At 38.7% G+C, this 23,807-nt stretch overlaps 4 protein-coding genes across 8 annotated transcripts; 3 read left to right on the forward strand and 1 right to left on the reverse strand.

Annotated features, from left to right (window-relative positions):
- The first annotated feature begins 1,232 nt into the window (after positions 1 to 1,232).
- LOC131320649 (probable methionine--tRNA ligase) lies at positions 1,233 to 7,661 on the forward strand. Of its 3 annotated transcripts, none has more exons than XM_058351404.1 (12): positions 1,233 to 1,384; positions 2,070 to 2,147; positions 2,378 to 2,548; positions 2,909 to 2,974; positions 3,296 to 3,361; positions 3,708 to 3,806; positions 4,014 to 4,231; positions 4,406 to 4,496; positions 4,660 to 4,728; positions 5,628 to 5,719; positions 6,899 to 6,962; positions 7,308 to 7,661. In XM_058351404.1, exons 1-12 carry the CDS (start codon positions 1,238 to 1,240, stop codon positions 7,410 to 7,412), a joined length of 1,266 nt encoding a protein of 421 aa, XP_058207387.1. In that variant the 5' UTR covers positions 1,233 to 1,237; the 3' UTR covers positions 7,413 to 7,661. The 3 variants fall into 3 exon arrangements, with proteins under 3 accessions (XP_058207387.1, XP_058207388.1, XP_058207389.1); XM_058351405.1 differs by having other exon boundaries at positions 4,020 to 4,231; XM_058351406.1 differs by lacking the exon at positions 2,070 to 2,147 and having other exon boundaries at positions 1,259 to 1,384.
- Positions 7,662 to 9,959: 2,298 nt separating this feature from the next.
- On the forward strand, positions 9,960 to 11,770 carry LOC131320654 (two-component response regulator ARR17-like). Its single transcript, XM_058351412.1, has 5 exons — positions 9,960 to 10,290; positions 11,009 to 11,088; positions 11,210 to 11,287; positions 11,423 to 11,493; positions 11,605 to 11,770. Exons 1-5 carry the CDS (start codon positions 10,155 to 10,157, stop codon positions 11,696 to 11,698), a joined length of 459 nt encoding a protein of 152 aa, XP_058207395.1. The 5' UTR covers positions 9,960 to 10,154; the 3' UTR covers positions 11,699 to 11,770.
- A 594-nt stretch (positions 11,771 to 12,364) lies between these two features.
- On the reverse strand, positions 12,365 to 13,368 carry LOC131320653 (uncharacterized). Of its 2 annotated transcripts, none has more exons than XR_009198317.1 (2): positions 13,020 to 13,368; positions 12,365 to 12,891 (listed from the first exon to the last, which is right to left on the reverse strand). XR_009198317.1 is itself a non-coding variant. In XM_058351411.1 (2 exons), exons 1-2 carry the CDS (start codon positions 13,362 to 13,364, stop codon positions 12,666 to 12,668), a joined length of 564 nt encoding a protein of 187 aa, XP_058207394.1. In that variant the 5' UTR covers positions 13,365 to 13,368; the 3' UTR covers positions 12,365 to 12,665. The 2 variants fall into 2 exon arrangements, 1 of the variants encoding a protein (XP_058207394.1); XM_058351411.1 differs by having other exon boundaries at positions 12,365 to 12,884.
- Positions 13,369 to 18,804: 5,436 nt separating this feature from the next.
- LOC131320647 (glycerol-3-phosphate dehydrogenase [NAD(+)] 2, chloroplastic-like) lies at positions 18,805 to 23,197 on the forward strand. 2 transcript variants are annotated; one of them, XM_058351402.1, is made up of 9 exons: positions 18,805 to 19,254; positions 20,274 to 20,410; positions 20,657 to 20,762; positions 20,975 to 21,176; positions 21,277 to 21,364; positions 21,529 to 21,676; positions 22,193 to 22,342; positions 22,417 to 22,566; positions 22,869 to 23,197. In XM_058351402.1, the coding sequence occupies exons 1-9, from the start codon at positions 18,901 to 18,903 to the stop codon at positions 23,022 to 23,024; spliced, it is 1,491 nt and encodes a 496-aa protein (XP_058207385.1). In that variant the 5' UTR covers positions 18,805 to 18,900; the 3' UTR covers positions 23,025 to 23,197. The 2 variants fall into 2 exon arrangements, with proteins under 2 accessions (XP_058207385.1, XP_058207386.1); XM_058351403.1 differs by having other exon boundaries at positions 18,812 to 19,254; positions 22,883 to 23,197.
- Positions 23,198 to 23,807: the final 610 nt, after the last annotated feature.

Genomic DNA, 23,807 nt, shown 5'->3' on the forward strand with positions numbered 1-23,807 from the left:
TTTGGAGTCGTTGGACGCACCTCGACTAATCCCACGGATCCTGAAGTTAATGACCCCATGAGTTTTGAAGTGATCGACCGTTCAATACAGTCCAAGATAAAGAACGACTCAGTATACTATATAGTTCCCCTCCCCTCCTCGAACTTCTTAATTTTTATCTTTTTAGTTTCCCCTTGTCTTAATTTGATAGTCTCCAAAGTAAAATTTCATATTGCATGGATATGAAAATAATTTACAGTATATAAGTGCAACGATATAATCACTTAAACTACAAATTCTTAGAGTTGAGTTCTACCAAATGTCTTATAAAATGGTACAGTATCAAAACCGGACCGGATGACTCGAGAACGAGTAAGGTGCATGTGTGTTACCGACATTCATGAAGTGTTACCGAGTTAACATATCGGGCACGAGTGAAGGTATGAGTTCTATGAAGACCATATGGCAACTTCAACCCGTGGCATTGGCGCAGTCAACTTATTTTAGTCACCATATCAAAACAAGTCATGTTATTGTAGTGTTAACGGAAAGCACATGCTAGAGTGGGCAAGCTCGACTCAAGTATCTGCGGCAACCCGGCATTAATTTGTGCCAAAGCAAACTTGAAATAGTGTTGGCATTAAGGAAACCAAAATCAATTGGAAAGGAGAGGCAATTAACTCAAGAATTGATATGAAAAAATCGTTGATGCATGGCAAACTCTTACATACAATATTCCACCAATTGTAATTTAATCAAATAAAAATAAATTGATGTTCGGGCTGGATGACATAGCTAGGGTACCGGTCATCTGCGTCAAGTGGTACCCAACACCAATCACAAATTGCTCTATTACCTATTATTGGGTAAAATCGTAACTTCAAAAAATACGGCCCACTTCATAAACCAAACCCATTCAACATTGATATCTATCTTGTATAATTTATAATGCTTTTTTTTTTTTTAATGTTTTTAAAAACTTTGTTTGATAAAAATAAGTGAAATCTATTAAATGAGATCCATATTACATATACAAAACGTTACACATCGAAAAATGTAAATATCTTAGAGAGGTGTGAATAGTGATTTTGGACATTCTTTTCGGAACGGAGGAGTAACTAAGTGGACTACTGAGTTTTGGGACCAAGTTTATGGATCTTTCCAGATAAGGCCCATGTTTAAGTTATTGGGCCAGTGACAGAATGGGCCTCAAATCTTCCCCAGAATCCCCACGGACCACACCCGCGTAATAAACCCTATGAATTTCTCTGTAACTTTCACTGGCAAAATTGAGACAAAGCAGCAGAGAGAGCGGAAAGGCATGGCGAATCCGAATCAAAGCATGGTTCTACGCAGAAATCAACTCATCGTTTCGGCTCTCTGTAATCGCCTCCACTTGGACTCCGTTAGCTCTCTACTCTCCTCAATCAAGCTCAATCTGCTTACATCCATTTGACTCTCTCTCTCTCTCTCTCTCTCTCTCTCTCTCTCGCGGTTCATTTACTTTGTTTATCGGTCATTGTGGAAAGTTGGGATGGATTTCACGGTTTCACCTTTCGTGTGCTTCTGAACTTATATGCGTAGTAATGATATGAAAATGAAATTAAGGAATGTTTTGATTGAATTATTGATCTCAACTGTTACGATTTTCCCGGGCCAGCACCTCGAACTATTTCCTACAGCCCCTCCCACACCCGTCAAGCTTATGCGTGGGAGTGAGGTGTCCCCAAGGGGTTCTGGCAAGGGGAATTATTTCATTCATTTTGACTACCTTGTCATATTTTAGAATATGAATTTCTACTTTAGCTATAATACATCAATTCCACTAGAATCCAATGAAATTTCAAAATGACACCTAGAGCTAGATTGTCTTCATATCGTCGTCTAACAATAGGAATGAAAGTATTCGATACGGGAGCTCCTCTGAACCCTGAGACCTTAGGAGGTAGCAAACCCCTAAGTCCCAGGCTAAGACCACCAGGCCAACGCCTTGGGGTTTGCCGAATATTATTTTAGATTTTAGAATATGAAATGAACTATTTTAATGATATTCAATTTGGTTGTTGAGTTATCGAAACTGTTTTATGCAGAAAATTTTTGACGGTGACGTATTGCAAAGTGATATAAAGAGCTTGTGTAAAAACATTTACATGGCGAGGCAAAGTGAGGTAAGTAAGGTTATTTTGGGTTGTCAATGGGGTAGTCTTGAAGCAAAATTGAAACCTATTTGTAGAAGTATCTTGAGTTTATTACTTAAAATATTATGGCTCACACTTGATTTCTGCATTCCATAATGAAAGTGTTTGTACCAGATGGGATAAGTAGGATATGATTTTGACAAAAATAAGGTCATGGGTTAACATTTCACTGAAGGTGAAAACTCGAATTTTTACTGTAGGTGATGAAGTGGATAGAGTTTGCAGAGAACTGTAATGTAGATTCTGAGGCATGCTTAAGGGCTCTCAACGAGTTAAATGAGTGCTTGGTTTCAAAGTCAGTTCTGGTGGGTGGGGGACTGACGCCCTCTGAGGCTGATGTTTTTGTCTTCTCAGCAATATATACCACTGTGGTAAGTATTATCCAATATCACCACTGTTATATATATATGTATGTTTCCTTTGATTCTAGTTGTTGCTTCTTATGGCTTGTTGGAAATCTTTGGGATACAGCAGATAGGTGTCCTACAAATGTTATACGGTACAAATGGCCTCATGTTTTTCATGGGGTGCTCAAAGTCCTATGTTGTACAAATATATGCGCCTTTTCTTTTCAAACTGCAAGTTGGTAAAGGGATGCTATTTGTAATGTGTCACAATGAAACCTTTTTAAGCTTGAAGACTTTGGAGTACATAAACAGAAAGTGAAATGTATTCTTGGCAACTTAGGTAACTGCAATCTAACAACTTTTTGGTTGTCCTTCTGTTGCCAGAAAGGTCTTTCAGATTCAGAGAGGAATAGCTTACCACATTTGTTGAGATGGATGGATTATATTCAGGTATGGGCTCATTGTCAGTTTCCTTAGTGTTATTTGAGCACAATTACTTCCATATTGTGAACCAAGTTGAGGCACTGTTGAGGTGGATGCCTTTTGACTCTTTTGAGTAATCACCCCTTGTGAATTGGTTGTCTGGGTGTGTACAGTGCAGCAATGTTCCTGACGAGAGTTCCATCAGAACGTTCTCACTTACTTTTTAGACAAGTTCTTATTCTTGGATATTTAAAAGTGTCTAGGTTGCAGATGTTGTTCCTGTTCCACAAATTTCGGCAATAGTGTTGAACATTGTGCTATTAAACTTTTGGTAATTAATTTGTGCAGAATACAGAGGACTTTGGGGAAACATTTGAACAGATTTTGGTAGAGAAGGCCAAATTCGATCCTCTAGTGAGTAATTTTTATGCTACTGCATGGCAGATTCTTGACTTCATGAATTTAAAGTTTTGCTTACAACTCTAATATACACTCTTACAACTCTAATATACACTTTAATATCATTCCTAGTGTTTCTTTGGCTGTTTACTGCTTTTGCCAATTGTATTGGACAAAAGGCTATTGTGTAGTGAAAATGAAGTGCATGATGCCAGTGTAGTCCTTTAAGATTTTATGACGGCATATAGCTGTGGGCCGTTTTCCTTGTGATTAAAACACTGACTGTGCTCTCCTAATGCCAAAATAAGTCACTCTGGAACTTTTGCATCTGTTCATCTCAATTCCTATTGTCGATTTTTAGCGGGTTAAAGAGGATGCAAATGCAAAGAAGACCGCGCAAGGCAAGAAAGATGAAGTCGGTGTAGAGAGAGGCTCGAGTTCAATCAAACCTGCTGATGTGGTATTCTCCTTTATGATTTTCGTTGTTACTTTATGTTGTTTTAATGCCAACATGTTTTCTTTGTTCCTCTTTCTTGTTCATTTGTTATGCATTTTTTTTTTTGAATGTTTTTGTTGCTAAAAGAGATTCCCTTGCAATCATTGCATGTTACTTTACTGTAACTACCGCTTATTGATTGAGCTTCTTTGGTCCTCGAAAACTTCTAAGGAAAAGGTCAGAGGAGATAGTCAAGCTCCGGCAGAGAAGAAGAAATTGCCTGGAAAAGTAGCAGATGAGAAAGATAAAAACATTGGTATTGCTGGGACAGAGAAGAAGAATTTGCCTGAAAAAGTAGCAGACGAGAAAGATAAAGACATCAGTGTTAGCTTGCTGAAAATACAGGTCGGCCTTATTCGCAAAGCATGGAAGCATCCATCTGCCGACAGGTATTAGGATTCTTTTGCTTTTTTGTTTCATATCCCGATCCTTTTATCTTCTTTTCTTTGTCTACCTTGTTTCCAGCCATGCAGTTTGGCTGTTGGTTGTGGAATTTGTGCTGCACAGTTGGTTGCATTGAGTAAGTTGATTATTTTCTTTTTTTTGCTTGATTGGATGCATAGTTTGCTGGTTGAGGAGATAGACACCGGAGATGCTAAATTGCGGCAGGTGGTCAGTGGTCTGGCAAAGTATTGCAACGCAGATGATTTGACGGTATGATCAAGCTAGAGAAATGTAATTTTTCACGATTTTTGGTTGAAGTCAGTTAGTTATTTTTGTTAGTTGCTGATCTTTTTGAAACTTCTTTACTTAATTATAGCCGTGTTCTGGTACCCACCTCTCATGATTCTTGATTCTGGTTGCATGTACCTTGCAGAACCGTCGTGTGGTTCTAATCACCAATGTAAAACCTGGAAAGCTAAGAGATGTGATGTCGGAAGGATTGGTATGTTTGTTGTTTTTCTTCCCTTTCGGATATTTCAGTGAATATGTTAGTTTCGTTAAGTATCTGCCCCATGGTTCGACAATAATGCTTTGTGTTTTATGCAGCTTTAACTAGCTGGATATTTTTTTGCATCAGATTTAGTATTTCCCTATAGAGTTGTTCCTCCAAGTATCATTTCTTCAGGAATGCGTAAAGATTAAACTTGAACCGTCCTTAAGAATATTTAATGGGTATTAAGGTACACATGAACTTGGTACTGCACAAATTATTTGCTAGACCAAGCATGTGCTCAAAAGGATGTTTGAGATGTTTAGTCCTAGATCTACTAACCGCGACTTATCATGCTTCTCTTTATTATGTAGGCATGGATATTAATGCACAATTTATTGCATTTTACATTTACAAGTAACTCCAACTATCAAATAAAAATATAAGCTGGATATCCCCAGCTATGTTCCATGCATTGTTGTGTGGCTGTAGAGTGCTCTTTTGTTCTTAAATATTGTGCATTTTAGTTATTTATATAATGCAATACCAGTAAATTTGAATTGCCTTTTTTTGATCTTTGTAACTAAGATTTAAGACAAGTTATAATTAAGCTCACGGGAAGCTTAAGTCTGAAAGCCTTGCAGATCAGTATTTTCTTTAGTAAAATAGCAGTTGAAAAGATGGTCCGTAGTGGATTTTTACCAGGAAGTTCAGGTGAGAGTTGCTGATCAGTGAAGTTTGGTGGATAGGATAATCACATGCTTTATTTCCAAAAGTTAATTAAAATGTTGAAATTTCTGAACATTTGTGTTTCACGATTTGTTCTTGAGTTAGCTTGCTTGTTTCTAATTATGAAAAGAGTTGGGTTGAATTGTGGCGCCCTTGTTTTTGTGCATTTCTTTTTCCTTCAGGTGTTATGTGCTTCTAATGACGATCATACCGTTGTGGAACCCATCACTCCTCCAGAAGGTGCTAAAGTTGGTGAATGTGTTTCATTTTCCGGGTATGTACTAGAAATTTGACTTCAAAAGGCTTAATAGGGTTTACTTTGCTAGGCACCCAAGGAATACTGATGAAATTTATTGCGCAGCTGGCGTTAAGAGTGTCTTTTCTTGCGAACCATCTGTTAATGGGAAATTACATGGATATCCATTAGATTCTGAACACCTTAAGGGGAGTGGGTCCCTTTGTCGAGCTTCTTTCTTTCTTTTTTTTTTGGTAAAGTAAATCTTATTAAAGACCACCACCAAAAACAAAGGCCAAGGGAATGATCCTTGAGAGCCTATACAATGAAACAAATCAACAGATCAACTAAAGGGGATAACCCCGAACTATACAACAGAAGAAAGACAAAAGAAAGAAACTAAGCCATCTCAGAGGTGCCCCAATCTCTACACAGCCTCTTCTTCTCTGCAGAATTAGGCACCTGCTTCCACGGTTCCACCCCATTAGACATGCACAAATATCAGCATCAATGCCTAAAATGACAGCCTCCACCGACTTACTCTTCCGTCGAAACACCCTACCATTTCTCTCACTAAAGATGGTAGACAGTAGCAGCAAATACTAAACGCAGCACCACACTAGAGTTGGATTTCCCCCTAGTCCTGACAGCCAACCAGTTGAAGGTAACAGACCAAACACAAGGGTAAGAATTATGACCACACTTCATCAAGTACCCCCAAACTGCACGGGGTAAGAATTATGACCACACTTCTTCAAGGGTAAGAATTTGTCTAGCTTCTTTGTTCAGCATGTTTAAGTGAAAACTGTCCATGATGCATGAGGGTTTTGTGTGTAATAAGTGTAAATTATGCAATTATGGTGTTGGTCAGCTACACAAGTTCTTGGCTGTACTAAATTGGCACTGTAGGTCTCTTCCCATGGTTTTTACTGATTGGTCTGCACTGTAGTGGAGCTGCAAGTGTGCTTTAATTAGGAAAAAAAACTTTAGGCGAACTGTGGACAAGAGTATTGGATGTTCCTGTGCCATGGACAAAGAACTAGTAAACGATGAATATGTATTTATAGCAGGAAAAATTACATAAACCTATGGCTTTGTCTTTGAACTGCTCTTTTCTTATATATTGTCAATCATTGGAGTGATTAAACTTTTATTCCATGTAAACTTGGTTTGCTCTTATGATAGAGTTAGTGATGTGCTGTAAATGTTTCTATCCAGGCACGAGGGAAAGCCAGAAGAAGTACTAAACCCAAAGAAGAAACAATTGGAGAAGATCACGCCGGTATTCTCTAACTCCTACTGAACCTGGATTTCATTGTCAAATCATTTGTAGGCGTATCCTACTAGTAATACTTTCCAGGATTATCTAAATGCTCCAGTGGATTTTGTTTTTTTAGGGAATCATACAGGCCTAAAAACTTTAGGCAGCCTGACCGAATATTGTAATTGTTTAGCTGTTGTCCATCTAAGAAGCCATTCTAATTTTTCTTCACTGATCAATTGGGATGAACACTCCTATCAGTCGCATTACCTGTGGCTGTGACACAGAGTTTCTCTTAAGAACTGATTTCTGTGTCTACCTTGTTCGCTATTTTCACGCGTAACCTCAGTGTTTTCGTGGGTGCAGCATCTTTTCACCGATGACAAGGGGGTTGCCACGTTCAAGGGAATTCCATTCACGACATCTTGTGGGTCATGCACGTCTTCTATTCCTAATGCAAGCATCAAATAAAGAAGATTATTACATATCAAATCAAACCGAGCTTCCCTACACCGGTTTTCTTCATCTGCTTTGTCTGTTGATTGTGTGTTTGCAAGCTCTGCCTGTAAGGCAATGCCGTTTGTAAGAAAAGGAAAACAATGTTAGCTAATTTGAGGCAGTAGCCGCAGTACAATTCCAAGACCATCTCTTACCTCCATAGGCATTACATTCTATACATATTTCCTTTCATGTTTGATATGTGACATTTTTCGTTGCTAACAGTCTACTGATTGCTGATAAGAGCACTGTAAAGTGACGAATATTGATTTACCAAAAAAAAAATTGACAAATATATTCTCAGAGAGAGAGAGAGAGAGAGAGAGAGAGAGAGAGAGAGAGAGATTCTACTTGCATATATTCGTAATTTCGTATTGATTCAGCCAGGGTCTTTTTTTTATTATTGTTTTTACAACCACTGGAGTTGTGTAAACAAAATGGGTAGTCTTGTATATTTGTATTGGTTCAATAAATTCATACAGGTATGTCTTTTTTTTCATACTCAGATGTCTGGGTCAGTTTGCATGCACCTCAACTAATTTTCTTTTGGTTTTTGGAAGTTCATGATCGGGCAAAACCTTTTAGTGTCTCCAAAATTTATAATGTTTGGCTTCCTGGCCAAACCCCTCGGAGTTTACAGATAGATCCTTAGAGCGTAGCATTCAGCATTTTACACCCCGTGATCAGATCTATACACAAATAACAAGAGACTTCGATTTTTCGAGAACAGAATAACAAGAGACTTCATTTTCCCAAATAAGAAAATACTGAACTATTTTGTGGTGTGTCTGGAGATAACGATTCTGACTGGATTTTCTTGGCAGAATTTGATCTCGTACGAGGTTATTGGGAATCAATTCATTTACCCAAAAAACAATGTAAAATTGTTTACCTAATTCGTCAGCCGAATGCGTTGAGATCCTTCAGCGGGTGTATAACTACACAACTATTTTGTATTAGAAGGATTGATAATCTTTGGGCAGAATAATCTGGAAAAGATCTAACTGAAAATATTTCAGTATAAATCGTTGAAGTGCACAACTGATTTGGGCATATCATTTGAAGTAGGATTCTGGGAGAAATAAGATTGTCCTGACGCTACAAAAATTAGCCTTTTGAGTTTGAAATTGGTAAAACAAGGTTAATGTAAAAGTTGCAGTAAATATCACTTCTTTTCTTAATGGCTCGTCAAGTTTTTTTCCTTCCCCCACACCAACCCCCCCCCTCTCTTAATGGCCATATCAAGTTGAAAGGTTCTCTTCCTAAAACTCAGTAGCGGCTAATGAATAACCTTACAATGATTGTAAAATCACATGCACAGAGGCAGAAGATTCAGAAAATTTAAAAACTTCTGTAGGAAGTGAGAAGTAATAAAAGCTAGATATACCGAGGCCTTAAATAAACTTGATAACACTTCCTAATTTTATCTCGTTGTATTCTCCCAATTTTTTTTTAATGTGAATAAATCTTTTCCATATAGAAAACATTCTATCTTGCAACTATACTTGTAGTAATATATACTACTATATATCAAAATGGAAACTGACGCTTTGTGGTGATTACAACTATCGCTCGTATCTTTAGGCGCGGACATCCGCTAGGATACATATATACCTCTTTGATCATAAAAGGCAATATTACATAGAGATACATTGCCTAAAAAGTGAGGGTAGAGATGTATGGATTTATTAAAAGAATATTTTTTGTATTCTTTTTAAATTTTTTTAAGAAGTGATCTAATGGTTGTAGAGGTTGCTCTTGTTTATATGCCTAGACATTTTTAATAGAAGCCGCTATGTTTTATAATACGGAAATTATATACAGTATAACATAACACCATAAAACAGAACAGACATTCGGAATTGTTTGCATAAATATCCACTTTATATTTCAACTTTTTGGAAATTTGAATATGGACAACCATGCACGCAATAAATGCTTCAAGGATTTACCCCCAAAAAAAAAAAATTTGCTTCAAGTTAAATAAATATATATCAAATCAGAATAAAATTATCATAAATTAAAGCCAGAATCCAATGTTACATAGGAATGTTGTTATTTTACACTTATCTTCAATCCCACTCAAACTAATCGGAAAATACTTGCACAGCATTAGTTTTTAAAAGAAGAAGAAAAAAAGCTTTGGAAAAGAAAACGACGACTTGGGCCAAATCTGCAATATCCTAAAAACCAAGGAATCAAATACATATTCTCAAAAGTGGTGAAAACAAATATAATCTCACATAAAGGCAGCAGGGAATGAAATATTGATAAAAGGAAATAAAGGGAAAAAAGAGAGGGAAAATATGAGCTGGAGGGAAGATCTCTTGAGAGCAGGCAGCAGATCTGCTGATACAGATTCTGTATAAGTACATGTTGGAGATATACACGTACATTCATTTATATATAGAGAAAGAATATATGAAAAAAATAAAAATAAAAATAAAGAGAGAAGATAAAGATATGTGTGGGGGACTGCATCGAATCAAGAGAAAACCCAAAAAGGATCACGAAAAATCTGTGAATACCTTTTGATTTTATCTTCTCTGAAGAACCCATTATAAATACCACCCCACCAACCCATCTTGCTTCCTCAATCTCTGTCTGTATATTTTTTGGGTTTTTGTTGGGTTTCCCTTTAAAGGTGTTCTGGTTTTGGTGTGCTGTTTTATTTCTTGAAGGTGAGTTGGTCATTGTTTGGGTGAGAAGAAACACATGGATGCTACTTCTTCTTCTTCCTCATGGAAGGGAATGATGGAGCAGGGGAATGAACCTCATGTGCTGGCAGTTGATGACAATATAATCGACCGGAAAATCGTCGAAAAGTTGCTCAAGAACTCCTCTTGTAAAGGTACACAACTCTTGTCTCTCCATTCAAACCATAGCCTGATGTAGGCACAGAGAAAAATTTGCAAAAAACTTGGACAGAAACAGCAGCATACGCCATACGCGGTATTTGTTATTATCGGGAGCCAGAACCACATGTATTCTGTACTGATAACAATATTCTCATTCTTCTGTATTAAAACATACATGTATATCAACGCATAACGAAAACATATTTGCAAGTATATATTGCTATTAGCTAGGTTTGTGAGACAGACAAGATCGTGTGTATGTACGTTGCCTTGCCATTTGATATTATTCGGGGAACAAAAAAATAGTTGGTAACCTCGAATTTTGGGAGGTCTTTCCTACATATATAGGAGTTTTAAGGGATTTTTTTCCCACACAAAGGACTTGCAAGGATCAAATAAACCTTTCACTAGGACAACTAGTGCAAATATTTAGAGTTGTATGTTTATTCTGAAAGCAAGCTCATACACCAAATGGAATCCAGACCATCTATCGATTTATCGTTGTAACTTTCTTCATGATCAATTTTAAGTCCACCTCTCATTGATGTTTCAATGTGTTGATAACTTTAAGTAAGAAACAGCACTGCATTCAATATCACTGCGCCCCTAAAGCATTATGCATATGTAGACGCGATAAGATCTTAAATACTACTAGTTTGGAGTAGTTAGCGAACTGGTTTAGCAGTTTTACTGATGTGTGAATTGGTGCAGTGACTACTGCAGAAAATGGGTTGAGAGCACTGGAGTATTTGGGATTGGGAGATGATCAAGAGAACAGCTTGGAGACCAGTGTAAGTAACCTTGTCATGGACCGGTGTACCGATGTTTAACATGTTTTCCCAAACAAAATATGAACTAACATGAAACTAAACACCCATCGATTACCAATTTACTCCGGTACTTATTTTCCAGGGTTCAAAGGTGAATTTGATAATAACGGATTACTGTATGCCAGGAATGACAGGTTATGACCTACTTAAGAAAGTAAAGGTAACTACAACATCGATTCTCACTTTTGCAACAAACTGTTTTTTTTTTTTTTTTTTTCCTTCATGTTTTTGTCTGCTTAAATAGTGATACCCTATGCATGACTAACTCTGGAACTCCAATGTTGCCCTGAAGCAGGAATCTAATGCTATGAAGGAGGTTCCAGTCGTTATAATGTCATCTGAGAACATCCCGACGCGTATTAACAAGTAATTTGCCACAGAATTCCTAGTTGATTAGGATATATCTTCTCCCATAAAACTCTCCAAGTTCTCTTTGGCTATTGTCAGTATCACCAAATGTTTCTGCTGTACCGACAGGTGCTTAGAGGAAGGAGCTCAAATGTTCATGCTAAAGCCTCTCAAACAATCAGATGTAAAAAAGTTGAGATGCCAATTGATGACAAGAAGCTAAAGCTTCATCAATAAGCTGAAGCTTTTTGGATGAAGTAAAAAATCATCAGAGAAGAACTCTTTAGCTAGACAAAGCAACAAACTGAACGAGTCTACTTCTGATACAAAATGTTTTTAGATAGATTTTCTTCAGCTATCAATTTCTATTGTATTACTCAATTCTAGACCCCACCTCCATACAATTAATGAATTTTGGTTCAATAAATCTTGATTCTTGCAACTTATTCCAAATATCAGATTGCTGTTTGGCTGTTTGCTTGAGGAAATCGTACAATGTGTATAGTTCTTGTGTGTACCTTCACAGGTATATATGTTGGCAAACAAGGTAATTGAAACAACTTTTCCTCTAGTCTTGCTCCAGAGAGTTTAGATATCTTTCTATTCAAGGGCAACCATGTTTCGCACTACCATATATATATGTATGAACAACTCCTCGTACAACTCTTAACGCCTCAAAATGATTGGTGATGCATCAATATGTGTTTTTCAATCACAGCGAGAGATATAGAGTAACATCACTAACATCATGGCAATGGTCGTAAGTTTGTACCGATATGTTACTGCTGAGTAAATAGGCAAATATCCTGTATTATATGTCAATTTTCTCATAGTAATATTTGCTACATGGACCAAAGCACTATTCCAACAACAACAAAAACACAGAATCTCAAACAACACTCAAACCCATCAATGAATCAAATGATCATAAACGCGATTAAAAAAAAAAATGGAGATTCATGAAAGGATATGAATTCCAGGGGACACTATATGGAGAAGAAATCAAATACCGTATGCACAAAACTCTCATATCGTAACAGGATTAGCAGCCTACACCTAAAATCTCACTCACTAAATCCCATGACCAGTACAATTTTTGTTATCAATTACATGACCACTACAATAAAAATTGGACTACCAAGAACCTAAAAGTGTCAACTGTAGAACCTTGTTGACGTCCAAAATGAGGATCAATAGGAATGCCTGTGGTGGTGGTGATGCTGGGGTCCTTGATCTCTATCCCATCCAAAGCAATGCATGACTGGGTAACAAGCCGTAAACATGCACCTCCCAATCCCTCTGAACATGGAGGAGACCAGGTAACAAGGGCAGCAAAAGCACGCCAGGAATGGATCATCATATGGACTAACCCTTTCATTATGGTGATGATGATTGTGACCCATGTTCTCCTTTCACCTGATCACACAAAAATGACAGATACCCATTAACCAACGGGCAAAATAAGGACAACCCAACTGCATATTTACCCAAATGGAGTATTTCTTTGATAATTAGGGAAATTTTGAGAATTGGACATGAATTACCTTGTGTCGTTTGTTTATTAAAGGAATGTCTCGGTTCGTATTGCAGCAGATCTGGAGATATAGGACTCTTGAAAAAGGGTTGGAATGGGTGGATGGATTTATATATATGCAGGATAGAGATAAAGAAAGAGAAAGAGAAAGAGAGAGATTCCTTCGTAGGTGGGGTTTCGATGCAATTCTAGGAAGCAGCGTTAAATGTAGGAGTAAAACGGAAGAGTGCGCCAAGTTGGGAACTGGAAAAGCATCACGACGACGCCGTGTGAGACGCGTGTTTAGCTTGTGGGTAGACGGGAGACCTGTCGCAGCATTAAATAACAGTGGTGCGTCGGTTACCGGACCAACCATATCTTCGGGAGTCGGGACTAAAGTAGTTGATTTAATTGATCAATTTAAAAAAAAAAAAAAAAACTATAGTTGATTTCAATTTTTTTTTTTGAAACTATATTCGGGACTAACCGTTGTGTTTATGCGTCTCTCTTTATGAATTTTTTAATGCGCGGATGATCGGGCCGTTTTACGTACATCTCGACTAATTTTAAAGGTCTTGAAGTTAACCACCAGACAAATCTCTAGAGGCCTCAAGATTTAGAATGTTTGGCTACTGGGAATTCGAACTTGCGACCTCTTGAAAGTAAGCCCTTGAGTTGTTTTCCCATACTTGGCCAAAACCATTGGGGTTATATTTCTCTTTATAGTAAAGATACGAACTTACGACCTCTTGAAAGTAAGCCCTTGAGTTGTTTTCCCATATTTGGCCAAATCCATTGGGGTTATATTTCTCTATATAGTAAAGAAATGAGGGCTAAATTTTGAAGCAAACGTTGGATGATTCGTAAACGTCTTTATCAATATTGGATTGAGATGATTTTTCACGGGAACCCTAAACAAAATATTTTGTACAAAATGAGCGGTTCCGATCATCTTTGGAGAAGCCGAAACGAACGCAAAAGTGATCTGTGCAAGACTATTGTGCAACCTTTGCTGCACCTGTAGCAGCTCTGTTCTCTTTATGATCAAGATGTGGGCATTGTGGATTAATTTATTTTGTGAATGTGCTTAAAAAAAATAGTAGTGAAAAATTTAGGGATTGATGTCTTTCTCAGAATCTCTTAGTTGCTATGAAGTGTTCTTATGGTGCCAATTTATATGTTTTCTTTTCTCGATTTTAATTTGACTCCTGCTAATAAAAAGTGAAATTGGTCACCAAAAGAATTACTCAAGTGACTACAAAAGCATTGGCTGATTAAAAATAGAGTTCGTCAAATTGCGATTACAGGACATAGATAAATAAAACTCCTTTTGTCAACAGAACTTCAGAATTTTGCCCGGAACTTGTCATGTGAGCAAAACATGACATAGATAAATAAGATATTGTAATAAAATTGCCCTTTTCTCTTTCTTTTTTTTTTTTGAAAATGTCAATTTCATTTCAAAAGCCCGTAAGCAATACAGATTTCATCAACAGATACATGAATGAACCAAAACTACCAAGACTTTGACACCGGCACCCCCTGCCGAAGCAAGACCGACGAAACGCCTAGATTATGAACCAATCTATGTCTAGGTAGTAGAGAAACCCAAACGGACCCCAGCTCAAACCCGATAAAGCACATATGAAATCTGGATGAACACCGAGACCTCCGGCTGCAGTCCAATCGCATGACCAAACTGCCGACACAACTCAGACACGCAACGAAACCCAAACGCAGATGAAAATTCCAGCCAAGCAACCCCACCGACGCTAAACTTAAAATTATTAACCCACCACCAACTCCCACTGAACCTAGAAAAAACTAGACCAGTACAAGCCGGAATGAAAACCAGCCGAAGAACCATCGGCCAAACAACCAGGGAAAGAAAAAGAAAAGCTACAAAAAAAAAAAACCCTAACTACCAGCCTCACCTTTATTAGCCATGCCAACGCCCGCCGCTTGCCGGACCACCATAAGCCACGCCTACCTAGCTCTGAGCTGCACCAGATTCGCCGAGCAAAACGGACAAAATCCCGTCACAAGTGCCGAACCATCGGAGAAAACACAGAGATTGGGATCGAGTGAACGAGAGGGGGAAATGGGGAGGAAACGACGATAGGAAGATCAGGTAAGTGGGAGAAGAGGGGGGAGGAGTGGGAGGAGGAGGGTGAGGGAGACGGAGGCCCCCCTCCCCCAGATCTGGATTCAGATTTGTTTCTCTCTCTAGCGGCTGAGTGATGTAAAGGTAAAGGTAATTCCAAAATTAGACGAGTAATTCCAAAATTAGACGAGGCTAAGGAGGGAACAATAGAATATAACTGTTGGGATCAATTATGGGGGAATTCCAGGAGTTAGCAGGACTAGAGGTGATTGATGTTGAAATAACTTTTGTTGGAGTGTGGTGAATAGATTTGATTTCGATGGGGTGGTTTCAGGGAGATTACAAGTGAAGGTGAAGGTGAACGTGAAAATAATACGGCGAGTTGATGATTGACGTGCAGGAGGAGAGTCAAATTGTAATTTTCAATTGACGTCATCTTTGTAATTTAGGATTGGCATAGTTTAGGAATTAAAATGTGTTGAGGGGGGCTTCAATGTAATCTACCCTACAAATTAGTACATATAATAACATTCCACGTCGAAGGGGAAATGGAAAAACAGCTACATACACCGAGTGCATGTGCACATACATCATGCACATAGTCACACACTTTTTTATAAATCATAGCAACGAAAAACATCCATCAGAACGGGCATCCATTCACATGGAAGGGAGATAGAAGCCACAAAGAAGACTAAATTCTCAAGTGCTATAACGAACACTTTTCTTCACAAATTCTACCCCGATCTCATCAAATCCTCCAATGGAATAAAAAAATAGAGATCGGTTTAAGCAATGGTAGAAGAGATCCCTAAGGAGAAATGACAGTCAACATCCACAAGGGGTGAGAGAGTCTCAAAGTCACACAAAAAGGAAAAACGAAATGCAAAAAAAAAAAACCTTACAATCAACACCTAACCAATCTAGCACTCCTACTCCGGCGAACGAAGCGAATAGAAAACGAACTCTGGTAACCACATTTGCAAGCTAATTCACAAACCCGATGTTACGGCCTAGCATTTTTCTTTTATTTAATTAGTAATATTGTCGATATTAATTGGTGTTATATTTGGGTCCCAATTAATTATTTTTGTGAGCGCTATGAATATTGATGTCACGAATGTAATATTTGGGGTATGAGATTAATTTTGGATAAAATGGTGGTACTGAATGGTAATTTTATTAATTGTGTTACGTTCTATCTTAGTCGAATTAACTATAATATAGGGAGTAGTGGGTAATTTTAGAAAGTTAGGAGATGTTTCACGGTATAGGGTTTTTATTTGGGCAGAGCGTTTGAGAAAAGAAGTTGAGAGAACTTTGGGTGAAAGAAAAAGAGAGAGCAGAAGCAGCCGGAGGTTGTGAGGTACCGGTGTGTTAGTCGAACTTCTTTTCCCGATCTTGCTCTCGGCTTTGAACGGTATGTAATCTTGTCTTTAATGTTTCCATTACTTTCCACTGAAGTTTGGAGGAGGGAAGCAGTTGTTGGGTTTGTTGGGTTGCACAATCTTTTTGTGGCATTAGAATTAATTGGGTGTGATATGGATGGAGTGAGTCGGTGGGTGAGAGTGTGTGTCGTGTGTGCGGCAACGGGTTAAAATTATAATAGATGTCGTGTGCGGTGCTGATCTCTGTTGTCGTGGTATGGGAATTGCTAGAGTTAGGAATACTCCTGAGGAATGATTTTAATAATTTATGGTGGCAGTAGACTTGGATGGTTTTGGTTTTATACGAGTTTCGCTGGAAGTTATTTTCTCTTAATGTTATTGGACAGTGGTATGTGCTCATGGTTGGAGGCATGGAGTTTGGTTTTAGCGGTAGTGATTACAGAGGGCAGTAGTTAGGATTAGGCTAAGTTTTATTTTGATAGGAAGTGGCATTCTGTATCTTCAAGTGTATATATGTATAGTTAGTCATTTTGTTCTTTGTTCTTTTATTCAGGTTAACATCTTTTTTGCGCGTTCGATTGCATTACTTTTGGATTCAGGTGAGTAGTTAAGTATGTTACGTATTTTCGAAAGATCCCTGTGTCCCTTAAAAGTATTTCCTTTAGAAATTTATATGAATATTATTCGGAGACTCAAAACTATTTACAAGTTGTTCTATAAATTGGCATGCGATGAATTTTCTAAGATCAATTGTTAATATTCTTTTTGGTGAGAACTTGGTGGATATTAATGGGAACATTTATTTCGGAAGTCCAGGGAACTTATTCCTTCTCGTGTTGGTGACCCTGGCCATTGGGGAAAAGACTGTGTTAGGCCGGTGACCCTAATGCTCAACGGCTTTCTTTCGCCGAATCGTCTTAGGGAAAAGTACCATGGGCTGCCAACCCTGGTGACTCTAAGTTCGATATTGGATCTAATTTTGATGAGATTTATTTTGGCCATGGTACTATTTGATTGTGGTTCCCCATTGTTGATGGAGTTAATGTTGTGATCACCACCAAGAATATTTATTGGTTAAATACTTCATTGATTAATTTGTTATTTTGCCGGACACCTCGTATGCCAAATTAAGTTTAATGGTGAATTATTTTAATCCCCGCTTTCAACTTTATTTATTATACATATTTGCTATTCACTGAGCTCGTCAGCTGACGGATTTATTCCAACTTCTCTTTCAGGCAAGTTGGGGAGTTAGGCAAGGACTCTGGCGGCACCTCGGGGATTCTTTTGTTTGACCTCCTTAGGGTGTCTCATCTTAGTTTTATTTTAATAAATCGCTTCCGCATTCAAAGCAATTGTCAAATAATGAATTCTTTTTATTATTGTTGAATTACTAGTTATTGTTTAGTTCATGGGATGGTTTGTACCCCATGTTTATGATTGAGACACATTTGGCTTTTGACTTGATTAATAACGAAAAAGGGATCATTTGATTTTCAGTTACTTTGATTTAATCAGGCTGCGTGTTCCATGGATTGGCCTCATGGTTCATGGCCGGTCACTTCTCATTTTTGGGGTGTGACACCCGAGACGCACCTCAGTGACGGAACACTGACGACTCCGTGAAAGAGAGGGCGGAGGCGGTGTGGCGATGGAGAAGACGAAAGGGACGAGGCGGCTAAAGGCCTAGGGGTAGGGGTAAGGCGAGGGTGAAGGACGGTGAAGAGAGGAGATAGATCTCCGATCAAACCGACAGAGAGAACGCCCGAATGGAGAGGAAAGGATAGCTCCCCTCTCGCTGTCCCATTTAGGGTAGAAACCCTTGGGGGAGGGGGAGGGAGAGGAGAAGGAGAGAAGTGAAGCGGCGGCTAGGATTTAGAAGGTTGGAGAGAGGGAGGCTCTCCTACTCACATTCACTATGGTTCATTGTGGGTCTTACTAGGGTGCAAGCGAGTCGAAGCTTTATAGTGTTCTAGTGTTTAGATCGGGTCGTTAACAAAACGAATATAAAAGTAGAGCTCAAGCCAAACTTTTATGAGCCGACTCGAGTTTTTAAGTATTGAGCTTAGCTTTTTTTGCTTAACTTGTTTAATAAATAAGTCTAAAACTCAAATTTGAGCTCGACTTAATTATGAAATGAGTCGAGCCGAGTCAAATCTTGCGTTAACGAGTCACGACTTGCAGCCCCACTGCACAAATCCACAACCCACAATTCAGAATGTGGGTGGGTGGGTGTGCGCGCGCACTCGTTCGTGGCGTAGCATTTGGGGGGGGGGGGGGGGTGTACAAGTAGGGTCGCCTGCACGGCGCCGTATGGGCGCGCAATACGGTACAGGGATACAAAGGCGCGCGTAAGCGAAAGAACGGATAGAAAACAAAAAGAGCACAAGAACTCTCTCTTCCTCTCTCTGAAGCGAACAATGCCGGCAATGGTAGAACCACCGTTTTCAAACCCACTCTTCTCTTCCAAAATCACTCACAATCTCAAATCAGTACACTGTTCATCCCAAGCTCCCAATTTCCTCCCCATCCGCTACAATAGCCGCACCACCACTGCCTGTTCCTGTTCTGCTGAAAATGTTGACCCCGCCCCAGTTCTTCTCCCTCACTCGATAGTTTTCTCGCGGAACCCTAACCTCAGCTCAGATATTTCCAACCGGACCACCAAAGACCGCCGCGAAGTGGTCCGGCTCGCCTGGGAGAAGCTGGTCCGGTGGTCCCGCTCGTGGCGCTCCAAGGCCAAGACCGACGACGTTCTTGAGCGCACTAACAAGGTACACTACTTCTCTACTATCCATTTTTGTATACGTGTTTATGTACGTAAGAACTAAGGATACATGTGTATTTTCTCTATCCCTGGTATTGCTCTTTGCCTTTTAAGTTATTAGCATTGTACTCTATCAATAGTTGGTTCCACGTATTCTTTCATTTGCGATTAATTCCGCTTAATCGCGGGATATTTGTTTTCCGTCTAGTGGGATTTTAAGTTTTGCAAGGGAAGCATGGGAATGCTCTCACCTTTCGGTAGACCTAAGTGAAACAATCTATAGCTCTAAAGAGTCCTAGCGGGGGGTCAATAGGACTACCAATAAAAAATTAATGCAAGCACCAATATTAAACTACTAATCAAGTTTCAAGGTATTTCTATCAATTCAGAATTAAAGTGGATAGCAACAAACTAAAGGACAAGTATACAGGGATATACGTGAAAACTACTTAGGGTCAACAGACTGTAAGCATAAAACCACGGCCTATTTCTATGTATATTCCATAAATTAGAAGTTCTACAAGAGATGCCAAATTAGGAATTACTTATAAGCCCATTGGAACACCTAACTCCACCTCCAGCTTGATGTAGCACCCCGTGCTCCTTTAGATTTCATGGACACCACGAGAAGTACAAAATCATGCTGGTTAGTAAATAATAATGTGTTCAATCATAACTAAGTTACATTGAATTCATGCAGAGGTTAGTTTTCATATTTTCTTAGTTTTTAATTTGCCCAACTTGGTAAGCTCTTGTGATCTGCTAGATCCATTGCTGGTTGATTTCATCCAATTGGGCTTACTCTCTTATTGTCTAATTCTTCGTCATAATTTTTTAGAAGTAAATCAAATCTTGTCTTAGTTGCAGAACTTTAAGTTGACAGGTAAATTTGGATCTTTTATGGTAGTAATTCCTTTATTTATGCAGGTTATCCACTGAAATAAAGAAACTTTCGATCAGACTTCCGTGGTAATTATGCTTTTACAGTATGTCATATTTTGTATGTTTTGTACTTGCGGTTGTCAGGTGGTGGTACTTGGCGGTGGATCTTTTGGAACAGCAATGGCTGCACATATTGGAAATAGAAAGTCTCATTTAGAAGTTAACATGCTTGTTCGTGATCCTCAAATTTGTCGATCAATTAATGAGAAGCACTGCAATATGTGAGTTCCCTCTCAATTGCATCTCTTGTTTTGCCTCCGCATTCTTGACATCTATGACATACCAGATGAAACTAAACAACATAATCTATAACCTGGTTTTGTCATCTGTAATCTTTTCTAGCAAAAAATCCTGTGACAATATTTCCTAATAAACTCCTTCCCTTTTTGTTTCATGTTTGTTTCATTTTTGTTGTTTTTCTTAAACCCTCTTTTCATTTTGCTTTACGTATAATGCTTTGTTCTCAGTAAGTACTTCCCAGAACACAAGCTACCAGAAAATGTTGTGGCAACAACCGACGCCAAAGCAGCCTTGCTCAATGCGGATTTTTGCCTCCATGCCATACCAGTGCAGGTCTCTTACTTAGCACACAGTTTACTCAGCTGGTACCTTTAATTCTGAGATCTGTTGGGAACTGGTTCTGGGAATGCTCATGAACCAGATCCTCTTTTATATACTTTGGAACCGATAATGCAGTCTCAACTGGCGGAAAATGGAACCTTTATCCTAGTATAACATTCCAAATGAAACAGAGCAATGCCTTCATGTCATCTCTCTTATTGCAGTTCAGTTCATCTTTTCTAGAAGGAATCGCGGATTGTGTTGATCCAGGCTTGCCATTCATATCCCTCAGTAAAGGGCTAGAGCTCAATACATTAAGGATGATGTCTCAAATAATCCCACGAGCACTGAGGAATCCTCGCCAGCCTTATATTGTATTGTCAGGACCTTCATTTGCACTGGAATTGATGAACAATTTGCCAACAGGTATTTGGCATCTGTATTTAGACAAGTATGCCTTTCGAAAAAGTATTTTCCATCTCATTCATGGTATTAGGTGATTGAATTCCTATTCAATTATTTGTAGCAATGGTGGTGGCATCAAAAGACAAAAAACTGGCAAAAGCAGCCCAACAGCTTCTAGCTTCTACAAATCTGAGAATCAGCACATCAAGGTAGTGGTTTCCTCAAAATTTTCGACATCTATTTTAAGGCAGGTTTGCACATAGTGTATTTTGGAGTGAATGATTTCTCCTCTCTCTCTCTCAACCTTGTTTGCGCGCTTGTGGTGCTGCATTTTTGTTTGAGATTGCTCACAATGTAACTTCTCATATGACAGGGATGTTACAGGGGTTGAAATTGCAGGTGCGCTAAAGAATGTACTTGCAATAGCGGCAGGGATTGTGGAAGGGATGAATCTTGGCAATAATTCTATGGCAGCTCTTGTTGCGCAAGGTTGTTCTGAGATACGGTGGTTAGCAACAAAGGTGACTTTAAGTTACAATTTAGACTTGAGTCAGTGGGGAAGTAGGATTATTTATGGAATCTATAGAATTTACTTAAGCTGTATTTGGATCAAGGTTTTGTGGAGGAATTGGGAAGGGAAAGGAAAATTTAAGGTATTTCCCTGCGGAGAATTGAAGTTTGTTTCCCTTGCCTTGTCTTTTCTGTCAGAAAATTCCTCTACAAGTCCTATGGCATTATTAGGTGTGGAAGGCATGTCCGTGGCATTTCTAATGTCATAGGATGGCTTAAGCTAATGCTTTCATGCTATCGTTTGTGATAGCCTCTACTCCATCGTGCACCATAGAGGTTTCTTGCTTAAAATCATTTGAAGGAGCTTCCCCTCAACAGCTAATTCTGGACACTGGCCTTGTTTCCTTTGTGGGGACCAAAAATTTCTTTGTTGCTTCAGTTTTGTTGGACTTCAGCTGAATAGTTGTTCCCTACTTCTTCTTGTGCTTGATACAATCATATTTTTTCTCCCCTCTTTTTCAATGAAGATGGGTGCGAAGTCAACGACAATAACTGGTCTATCAGGAACTGGGGACATCATGCTTACATGTTTCGTCAACCTTTCAAGAAACCGAACGGTTGGAGTTCGTCTTGGATCAGGGGAAAATCTCGATGATATACTAAGATCCATGAATCAGGTCCTTGGAAAATCTCTTTGGCACACTAGTTAGCTCCTTTCCCTTTTCTGGTGGTCACTGAAGTAATTATGTAGGTGGCAGAAGGTGTATCGACTGCAGGAGCTGTGATTGCTTTGGCACAAAAATACAACGTAAAAATGCCAGTTTTGACAGCAGTTGCACGGATCATAGACAATGAACTGACGCCCCAAAAAGCTGTTCGTGAACTGATGAGCCTGCCTCAGGTCATTTCTATATTCCATGCAGTTCATGTTATTGTTTACACATTTGGTACTAATCATCATGCGTAAATGGTCATAACCGTCAAGTTCTGCCCAAAGTTACAATTGGGGCTACAACCCTTGGAACTTGGCTGGATCTGAACTTAATATCAAAGGGGAAAACTTATTGGTCTGTGGGTTATATTGCTCATCGTCGCTTGATTTTTGGTACGAAGACTCTATGGATGACCTTGGAGGCATTTCCTCTTTCTTTTCTCGCTTTTCAGGCTATTAATTTCTGTTATTTGTGTGCCAATAAAGTATAGTCTCTGGATTGTAGGTTGAAGAAGTATGAATATGCTGGGTTCGATCTAGAATACGAAATTATTCATCAGAGGATAGATGAACAGATACAGAGGCGCACGCCACAATCAACTAATATACATTACGACGTTTTGTGTAAATCATTCTTTTCTGGTTGATTCATAATTGTAATAGATGCTATCCTAAATTTTGTAAGGAGATAACTGTAAATCTAATTTTGTAATGTGATCAATACAGGGGAACCCGATGAATGATTGTGGATACCCTATACAAGGGGAATCCTGATAACTTGTAAGAGCTGGTGTTGCCTTTGATCAGTTTTCTAACACAAGTGCATAAACATGGTTTATTGCATGTACTGGATAACTTGCATTTGCTGAATATAACTGCATGCACATGAATGTTATCGGGCTTGAATCCGAGACAAAAGATAACAGAAATACTTTCCAACGATGGAATGCTTTGTTCCCGAATCAAACATCGACTTATGAACAGAAACTGAGAAACACCATGAAAGATGGTACTACATTTGAAGACTCTTATCTGTTGGGGTTTGACTAGCAGGAACTGAACGCCGAAAAACATATAAAGTAGGGCAAGAGTGCTTATCTAATAATACTGAAATATATTAAGTGTGGAGAAGGGTGGGTATTTTGAGTGAGTAATTTTTTTTGGGAAGTTGGGAAGATAAACATAAATTGTACTTTTTAATTTTTGTTTGTTTTTTAATCCTATGTCAATAAGCAATTGTTAATGTTCATCAGACTAACGCACAATTGTAGAGGGTCGTAAATAGAATATGTAGATGTGGTTCTTAGCTCATCTGGTTGTACCAGTTGACTTCCAAGGAGGAGGTTTGGGGTTCGAGTCTATGAAGAGATGTCAAACCCCCTTTTTTGTTAACCCACTAATTCTTCTCTAATCCCCTACTAATGTATACA

This window comes from Rhododendron vialii, chromosome 3a (assembly GCF_030253575.1).
Source record: "Rhododendron vialii isolate Sample 1 chromosome 3a, ASM3025357v1".
NCBI classification, from domain to species: domain Eukaryota; kingdom Viridiplantae; phylum Streptophyta; class Magnoliopsida; order Ericales; family Ericaceae; genus Rhododendron; species Rhododendron vialii.